Source organism: Plasmodium reichenowi, chromosome 5, assembly GCF_001601855.1.
Source record: "Plasmodium reichenowi strain SY57 chromosome 5, whole genome shotgun sequence".
Taxonomy (NCBI): Eukaryota; Apicomplexa; class Aconoidasida; order Haemosporida; family Plasmodiidae; genus Plasmodium; species Plasmodium reichenowi.
The window spans coordinates 530,998-541,743 of record NC_033650.1 but is presented as its reverse complement, the minus strand read 5'-3'; the positions used below and the strand labels follow the sequence as shown (position 1 = coordinate 541,743).

The 10,746-nt window shown below is 19.2% G+C and overlaps 3 protein-coding genes across 3 annotated transcripts in view; all 3 read right to left on the bottom strand.

Moving 5' to 3' along the window:
- The window catches only part of PRSY57_0514500 (hypothetical protein), a gene marked incomplete at both ends in the record, with an annotated part of 2,848 nt that extends 2,239 nt beyond the window's left edge, over positions 1-609 (bottom strand). Inside the window, 4 exons of the mRNA XM_020114552.1 lie at positions 1-125; positions 233-297; positions 447-489; positions 596-609. Coding sequence (XP_019970729.1) covers positions 1-125; positions 233-297; positions 447-489; positions 596-609 — 247 coding nt within the window. The remainder of the gene's footprint in view (positions 126-232; positions 298-446; positions 490-595) is intronic.
- A 1,950-nt stretch (positions 610-2,559) lies between these two features.
- Positions 2,560-8,676, bottom strand: PRSY57_0514400 (phosphatidylinositol 3-kinase; the record flags this gene model as incomplete). The annotated part of the gene is made up of 1 exon (XM_012906212.2): positions 2,560-8,676. The coding sequence occupies one exon, from the start codon at positions 8,674-8,676 to the stop codon at positions 2,560-2,562; it is 6,117 nt and encodes a 2,038-aa protein (XP_012761666.2).
- Positions 8,677-9,644: 968 nt separating this feature from the next.
- Positions 9,645-10,294, bottom strand: PRSY57_0514300 (hypothetical protein; the record flags this gene model as incomplete). Its single annotated transcript, XM_012906211.2, has 2 exons — positions 9,645-9,771; positions 9,993-10,294. The coding sequence occupies 2 exons, from the start codon at positions 10,292-10,294 to the stop codon at positions 9,645-9,647; spliced, it is 429 nt and encodes a 142-aa protein (XP_012761665.1).
- Between the last annotated feature and the right edge of the window lie 452 nt (positions 10,295-10,746).

Here is a 10,746-nt window from a genome sequence, read left to right as displayed (position 1 = left end):
GTTGCTCTATGTATGGTTTAAGTTTAACAAAAAATTCATCTACAAAAGAGATGGTTTTTTTAAAACTCTGATTCCATAAGGTCTGAGGTTTGAATGTGCATTCCTTTTCTTCTTCTTCTTGTTTCCTAAAATGGAAAAAAAAAAAAAACACATATATATATATATTATATATACTTATGTGTGTATTTATTAATATATGCATATATATTTTTTTTTTTTTTTTTTTTTTTACTGTTTTTCTAAAGAGGCCTTAAGTTGTTTATTCATTTCTTCTTTAATAGCTTTCTGTTGTATTAGCTATAAAGTAATATAAAATAAAATAAGAATGAATATAATGAGATGATACATTCAACAATATATATATATATATATATATATATATATATATATATATATATGTATATATGTATGTATGTGTATATATTTTTATTTTTTATATAAATTACATTTCTCCATTTTTTACTCCATAGTATATCTTGCTTCTTTTTTCTAATAGGAAAATAAAAAAGGAATGAAAAAAATGTAACACATACATTTCACATAATTTCTATGTTCTTACATTTTTATATTATTATTTTATTTTTTGCTTTTTTACTTAAGAGAACTCATTTTGAAATGACAAATAAAAAAAAATTATAAAATAATAAAATAATAAAATATTAATGAATTTATAAGAATATATCTTTTAAATGTTCATATATAAACATTTTATATGATTATTTGGGAATATATCAATTTTTTTTGTTCTGTCTATATATATATATGTATATATATTTATTTATTTATGTCTTTATTTTTTTATTTAAAAACACAAACAACGGTTTGTAAACCTGAATAATTAAAATTGTATATCGTATATAAAAATATGAATTGTAAAAATAAATAAATTTTGTAATATGAAAAAAAAAAAAAAAAAAAAAAAAAAAAAAAAAAAAAAAGATAGAAGAAAGGAAGGAAAGAAAGAAAGAGATATTAGAACATAAAAAATGAAAAAGAAAAATATAAAACAGTATAATAGCAAAATATGGTATAAACAAAATAAACAATATTAACAAAATAAAACAATAAAAATATGCACATAAATATATTTATATATATATATATATATATTATTGGGTGAATAAAATATAATGATCACACATATAAACAAGTGTGTATGATAAAATGAGGAAATGTTTCTTTTTTATTATAGAGCTTAAATCTTATTATATAAGATGGTAAAATATAAGTATTAATATATTTTTATAATTCTTTTCTAATTCTTAATAAATTAATTAAAAACTGTTTCTATATACATTTTGGTCATAAATATAAATGTTATTATATTTATGTACACATCTATATAAATATATAAATATATATATATATATATATATATATACATATTCATTTTTTTTTTTTTTTTTTTTTTTTTTTTTTCTTCCCTTTTTTTTTGTAATATATAACTTGTCTATATAATCAATACAACCGTGCATTAGTTTATAAATACAGTGAATGGAAAATGTAGGTTAACACAATTTCCCAATTTTTTTTTTTTGATCAATGAAAATATTTTTTTCTATATTTTATAAAAAAGAAAATAATGGTTATGATAATACAGGTTTGTTAATTTTATTTATTTATTTATTTATTTATTTTTTTATGTATAGAAAATACAAGGTTGCTATTATGAATATTATATAAACATATCCAAAGTTCAAGTTGAATGAGGAATAGCAAACGTTTTGTTGTGGTGTGCAGATTAATGCATCGTTAATATGTATTAGTATATATATATATATATTTATTAATTTATATTATATATATTGTTAAAAAAAAAAAAATCAACAGTAATATATATATATATATATATTTATTTATTTATATGTTTTATATTTTTCTTTGTTTTTATGAATAGAAATTCAGTATATAAGTCATGTTCATCAGAACGCACACATAATGATTTACGTATATATTGTTACGTATTAATTTTTTTTTTTTTTTTTTTTTTTTTTTTAATTTCTTGGTATTTTTAATATGAACATAAATATTACAATACAAAATCAAAAAGAAATGTGTATATGTTTATACATTTCTATTTTTAAATAAACAACTCAATTTATATATATATATATATATATATATATATATATATATATATATATATATGTACAGTTCTTTTAAGGGTACGTGAAACATCAAAAAATAGTTTTATTATTATGAATGAAAGTTAAATTTATTTGGTTAGAAAGCTGGACAAAAAAAAAAATATATATATATATATATATATCATAGAATTATTAAATAAAAATTTTAAATATAAGATTTACAAAACAATTTAATAATTAAGACAAAATGCAAGAAAAATGAAGCATTATATTATTTACAAAGTGCAGTTACAAGATGAACTTTGTTTTTACCCATTAAAAAAAATAAACAAATAAATAAATATAAATATAAATATAAATATAAATATATATATATATATATATATATATATATATATATATATTTTTGTGTGTACACATTATATGTCGCATTTTTTTATTTTATTTTATTTTATTTAATTTTTCTGTATGATCATTTCCAATTTAAGGCCCACTCATGCAATTTATCCACAACAACAGGAAATAACGTTTTAACGGACGCATTGATAACACTAAGAAAATATATTTCTGCTGCTTCGTCATTTAAATCAAGTCTAAATTTTTCTTGGACCTTTAAGACACACAACTCTGGACTCATTTTCATATCCTTTAATCCTGCATCACACATTGCATCTAACAAACTAATAATTAATTGAGAATGGTATCTTAAATATTTATATGCTAGACAACATTTTTTTAAGAATTGTTCATAACCTATACTATGAGCTCCTCCCATAGCTTCAATCATTTCTTTACATAATTTCATAGGTGGAGAAAATGGTTTTGGATCCTCTCCAAATATATAACCAAAGTCGATATGAAAAAAGCGTCCATCTTTTGTTACCATTAAATTATCTAGATGTCTATCTCCTATACCTAATATATAGGTAATAACACTATATCCTGCACAACTAGATATAAAGTTTTGTAATATTTCTGTATCAAATCCTAAAGGGGAACTTGAGCATGTACTATTATCTATAAAATATTGTCTTATTTCTCCTTTATAATTTTTTTTAATTGAAGATATAGATTCAGCATAATCCACAAATTCAATAAAACCATCATCTGTAGATAACGCTAATACTCTATATAGTGTCATTTTTAAATCCAAACCATATCTTTTCCATATATTATCCATAACATAAATTATTTGTATAACTAAATGATCTTGTCTTAAATCATCACCTGCTTTATAGATATACTTTTTTATCGACAGTTGGTAGATTTCGTTATATTTTTTTCTATTCTTTTTTTCATCTTTACACGTTCTGTCTCCTAACGAGGAAACACCAGATGGTGTCACAGGTTTGTCATGCGACGACATCATAATATCATGCGACGACATCATATTATCATGCGACGACATCATATTATCATGCGACGACATCATTTTATCATATGATGACCTCATTTTATCGCTCAAACACGAATTACTAACACACGGAAGGACCTTTTCACTAAAGATGTAATTATCCTTTTTATCCTTGTTCATTTTTTTAATATTATGAACACAGTGGTTATTACTATAATACGCAGGGTGCTTTATATTTAATCTATTTTCATTGGACTGAAACGATTTTTGAATTGAAGTGTTTGCTTTAATTCTTTCAATTTTTTTGTTTTTATAAAAAATATTATTATTTGAACATTTCAAGAAATTATAATGATAATTAAGACTTCTTGTACTTTCAAAAGAATTTTGTAAAGTTTTAACAAATTGCGAGTTGTAATATGAATGATATGACTTATCATATGACAAATTGTTTATGATATGATTTTTAATTTGATCATTTTTATAAAAGGTATGATTATTAATTATTAAATTATTATAATTTTCATTATATAATTTAATTTTTTTCCTAACTAAACAAGCAATAACTATAGGATATAAAGAAGAACGTAATACATATGATTGTTCAGGTAAGAACGATAATAATTCAATATTAGGATCTATAGGTAAAATTAAAGGTGTTTTAATTTTTTTAATTTTTTGTTTCTGAACAAAATTTATAGAGTCATCTAGAATTTCATAATTATTATCTTCATCACTATAAGTAGCATTTAAAAAAAAATCTAAATTATTATTGAATTGTAAAAAATTAGAAAAGAAAGAATTATCTCTATTACGTTCTATTTTAACATTTTTAGAATCATCAATATAATGAATCATATCATTAGAATCATTACTTAAATCTAAATTTAATAATTTCTGATTTGAACTTCTTTTATATTGAAAAAAATATAAATCATCTTTTATATCATAATTTATTGTAAGTTCGTTATCTAAATAATAAATAGAATTACATATATCTTTATTACATGTATATATATCTGTACTCTTTTTATTATCGTATCGATCTTCATTAAAGTGTTCATATGATATATTTTTTAGGTAGTTATTATCATCACAATAAATGTTTTTGTTACCATCACTATGATTATTTTTGTTACCATCACTATGATTATTTTTATTATCATCACAATAAATGTTTTTGTTACCATCACTATGATTATTTTTATTATCATCACTATGATTATTTTTATTATCATCACTATGATTATTTTTATTATCATCACTATGATTATTTTTATTATCATCACTATAATTATTTTTATTACCATCACTATGATTATTTTTATTATCATCACTATAAATATTTTTATTATCATCACTGTGATTATTTTTATTATCACCATATTTATTATTATGGTGTGTGGATTTAACCATACCAGGGACCTTTCCAAGGTAGCCAGCTTGACCAATTTTATCACCCTTCATAGGAGTATCCATCGAATTTTGCCTTTTCATTTTACATAAATCCAAAAAATCATAGACATTATTATGAGATATAAAAATATTATTCTTTATAAAGTCTTTAATATTTATATATCCATAATTGGTTCTATAATAAAATAGAAAGTTTCGTAATTTCCTCGTTTTATTTTGTATTCTGTCTGTTTTATTCTTGGCAATTTTTGTTAGATATAATAATTGATTACGGAAACGGTTTTGATTTTTTAAAATATCTAGGATAATTTTATTTTTTCCAATATTAGAAGTCATTAATTTATTAATAAATAATTTATGTATATGTAAATACAATTTACCTTTTATTTTATCTTTCGATTCACTTAATAAAAACCAATAAAAATATATGGATAGTTTTTTTGATTTAATACATTTTTTTATTAATGTATTAATAAATAGATTATCTATATGTTGATAATTAAATGTTCTTAAACTTTGGACCAATTGAAATAGATATAATTTAATTTCTTCTTTTTTACTATTCTTTATAATATCTATAATATATTTTTTAATAATAGAATTGTGTAGATGTGAATAAAATAATTCTATACAATTTTCTATACCTGGTTTTGCCCATTTATTTAATAAAATTATAGCTTCTTCTTCTTCTTCTTTATTATTCCAATTAATGGATTTTAAGAACTTTCCTAAAGTTTCTTTTCTATTTAATAATTGTAATCTGAATCTCCATATACAATTTTTTTCATACTCATTCATTTTAATAAGTGGAATAGTAAGAATAGTATTTAATGTTTTAATCTCGTTTATAGTTGGTGATAACATAGAGATATATTCCATTTTATCTTTTGACAAAAAATCAAAAGGATAATCATCATATCTATTTTTATTTGTTATATTTATATTTTTACTAATACGATTTGTATAGTTACTTATATGTTCAAATATATCGTTCAACTTTTTTGTACTTTTTTCAATTTCTTTCTTCAGAAAAAAATTGCTACTCCCTTTATTGTTCTTATATACCAAGGTGTTCCTTTCATGATATAATTTGTATTTTTTTACACAACCATTTTTTTTTTTATTTCTATTTAAATGGAAATACTTTCTCTTATCACATCTTATATTTCTACTATTATATATTTTTATATTTTTACTATTATATATTTTTATATTTTTACTATTATATATTTTTATATTTTTACTGTTATCCCTTCTGGTATTCCTTTTCGAATCCATGCATATATATTTTTGTTCCTTCTTCATTTTTATATTCATTTTTGTAATTTTTTTATTATATATATAAACATTTTTATGTTCCTCTTTATATATTTCCTTACAAAAAGTATTTATAGATTTCCCAAATTTACAATTATAATAAGAATTTAATAGTACGTTACCATCCTTATTTTTTCTAACATCTTTATTAATAATATGCATCTGAAGGTAATTCTCATCTTTTATATTATTTACCTGTGTAGTGTTTCTCATTTTTTTATTTGTTAAGTCACTATATAAAGAAGAAGGGAAATTATCAAAATTGTAATCATTATTATTATTTTTTATATTATGTTGTTCATTATAAAACAAATTTTTTTTTTTTTTTTTTATATTTATATTTCTATTTTTATTTTTTTTATTTTTTATATTTTCTTTTTTTTTGTGATTATTGAAACATGTTACGGATTCTTCTAGATTACCTACATAATCAAAGGCATTAAAAAACCAATCATAATTATTATTACAAATATTATTATATTTCACATTTTCATTTTGATTATTGGAAATTACATCAAATAAATTATCATGTAATGTAGACATATCTTTTTTATGTTCATTATAATATATTAATTCTTTATTAAAATTAAGGAAATTCAAAATCATGTATCCTTCAATTTTTTTTTTTTTTAAGAATTTATAAAGTTTATATTTTTCTATAATATTTTTACATACATTATAATTTTTACATGAATAATATGTAAAACATTTGAATTTATTTTTATCAATGTATTTGTAAGTTTTATTACTCCTTATATTGTCTAATATGTTCATGTTAATAATTCTTTTCTTTATATATTGGAGATTTGTATTATTCGTCCTGTGAGGAACATTACATTTTTCCGTATTACCATAGGTACCACACATACAAACATTATGACAATGATTATCACAATGGTTATTATTTATACTATTTATATTATTTATACTATTTATATTATTTATACTATTTATATTATTTATACTATTTATATTATTTATACTATTTATATTATTTATATTGTTTATATTATCATCATTTTCCTTTTTCTTTTTCTTTTTATCCTCCTCATTTTTGTTCACACACCACTCTTGTTGCTTATATTTGTTAAACATTCGTCTTTTCTCCAATAAAAAATAATTTATAGACGATATATATTTTTCAATATACTTACATTTATATAATTCTTTATAAAATGTTTTATCTTTCCCAGTATTAAAATTCAGATGTGTATATTTTATAAGATGCTCTTCTTTTTGTTCCCCCGTCCTCTTGATATATTTATGCTGGCCCGATAATTGACCCTTGTAATATTTCCTATAATATGTATCAAGTGTATCATCACAATAATTTTTACACATATCAATTTTCTTTTTCTTTTTATATGTCTTATAATTATAACGACTGGATTTGTGCACCCCAAATATTTTTTCTATATTTAATTTTTTGTTACATTTTTCTCTTTGTTTGTGGGTTTTGAAATAAAACAATTTTATGAGATCATGATAAGCACAATTTTTTTTTAGAAATTTATATATGTTTTTCTTGATATTACTTGTATTGTTATCATACGAAAAGGTTATTTTATTTTTCAAGGCTTCAAAAATAATTTGTTTAATTTTTTTTTTTTTGTTCACATGATAAAGTTTGCATATTTGAATTCCTTGATTTAAAACACCATTTTTCGAAAATAATTTACAATAGGAATAATATGTTATTTTAGGAACACCTACATTTTTAATAATAAAAAATACAAACGCTTTGGAATTTAGTTGATAATATTTTATAGGATATTTGTATATTTTATTTATTATACATAAATTAGAGTTCATTTTTTTTTTTTTTTTTTTTGTTAATATGGTTTTATATAAATTATTAAGTTTTTTCTTTTTTCTACTCTTTTCATACTTATCATCTTCATATTTGTTATACTTATTATCATTATATTTGTTATACTTATTATCATTATATTTGTTATACTTATTAACATTATATTTGTTATACTTATTAACATTATATTTATCATACTTAATATTATCCCCATGTACGTTCGGATAATGTTCATGGTTCCTACTTCTCCCTTCTGTTTCACAAACAAATTGAAGGGGATATCCAAAAAATTCATTATTTAATATCAAAAAAGATGATATTCTAAAAAAATTATTTTTGTTTACGTAACTAGAATAAGAATCATCATTCATATCATAATTATATATTTTTGATTTTGCATTTTGATTTGTATGATCAGTATATACATTTTCTTTTGTGTTTTTATTTTTTTCTGGTTTTTTATTGAATCGTTGATTACCTTCTACATTTGAATTATATTTATTATTTTTAATATATTCCATTATTTTTAATTTTTTCTTAAAAAATAATATAGTGTCATTTTTTTGTAAGATATTATTTTTAAAGGAATATTTATCATTGTGATTTTTATAAGAAACAAAAAAACCTAACTTTAAATGAAAAAAGTAGTTTAGGTCTTTTGTACTGGAGCACTTGTCATATCGAATTTTCATCTTTTTTCATTACAAAAAAAGGAAATATATGAAATATAAAAAAATACAAAAATATAAAAATATAAAAATGTAAAAATATATATATGTATATACATACATATGTATTTATTCACATATATATAATATATATATATATATATATATTTTATTTGTTCATATATTCATCTATTTATATATAATTTTACTTTTTATCCTTTTCACTTTCTTTTTTTTTTTTTGTATCTTCTTTGGGGTATATACTCTCCTATATACTATGCTCTTACATCATGATAATTATATGATTATATAAAATATAAATATTCAAACAAAAAAAATAAAATAAAATAAAATATAAATATATAAATATATATATATATATATTTTATATATATGTTTTATGAAAAATATTTGTGACATATTTTTTTTTATCATATATATGGTTGACATTACATATATACACAAACGATTTATTTTTTTTTACTAAATATTTATATTATATTATACAAACTCTTAACACATAATTCACATTAATATGAATTTTTTATTTTGAAATATATAAATAAAAAAAAAAAAAAAAAAAAATTAAATTAATAAAATATCAATAACTAAAAAAATAAAATAATACACATAATATATATATATATATATATATATATATATATATTGTACATTATTGATTATAATATAAATATGTATTTTTTTTTTTTTAAGAGGCATATTAAAATAATATCTTTTATAAAAAAATATTTAATGCAACACAAATGTATAGTATAAGGTATACAAAAAAAAAAAAAAATAATAAATAAATAATAATAACAAATATAAATAAATAAATATAAATATATATATATATATATATATATATATTTATACAATATGTGTATCTGATCATCCCTCTTCGTACTTCCATACATATCATATATTATAACGTATTTATATATTTATTTATTTATTTATTTATTTTTTTTTTTTTTGTTTTGGTCCCGTCCCTATATTTTTTTATTTTTTAAATTTAATAAGCCTATAATGATTGTCATAAAAATACCACACGTGGCTATATGAATAGAAGGAGAGTTTCTTAGGTTTTGAAAAATTAAATTATAATCTCTCTTCTGACTAAGGAAAAAAAGGGATATATAAATATGTTTATATTTACATGTATATATCATGTGAACATTCCTAATATGAACACCGTCGTATTTTTTGGGGGGGGGCATCGTTTTACAAAAAGGTATATGTAATATGAACATATATATATTTACACACACATATATATATATATATATTTACACACATATATATATATATTTATATTTATTTATATATTTCCTTCTTACAATTGTTCACTGGATGTATAATATTTCTGCCCTTCTTTTAAAAAATCAAAATGCTTACCACACGATTGTTTGAATGGATTATACTGGTACTTCTTTGAACATATAATATCATGGTTCCATTTACTTAATTCTTTATTTAATTTATTATTGGACCATTCCCTTTTTTTATTATTTATTTCGCAGTTTATATATGTCGATTCAAGAACTTTAACTTTTGGATTTACATTACTATTCTCTTTTAATAAATTGTAACTTTCTTTTTTTGTTTCTTCATACTGATTTAAAAATGACAAAAATATCATTGTTTTTTTAAAAAAAAAAAAAAAGACCTCAACGGTAACATGAAAGAATAAATATATATAAATATATTAATATATATATATTAATATATATATATATATATATAATACTTATAAATATTTATACATTTCAGTGTAATATTAAAATGTATATATAATATGTTATATACGAAAAATATATTACACTAAATATGTTCACACATTTTTTTTCATCATATATTTCTATATATGAAAAATTCTTATGCTTCGTCATAATATTATTATATCTTAATTTTCCTTTTACATATAATATTAAAAAGAAGTAAGTATATATCTAATTTTTATCTTCAACATATATAACAAGTACATGTGAATAAGAAAAAAAAAAAAAAAAAAAAAAAAAAAAAAAAAAAAAAAAAAATAAAAATAAAAATATTAAAAAAAAAAAAAAAAAAATAAAAATATAAAAAAATTAA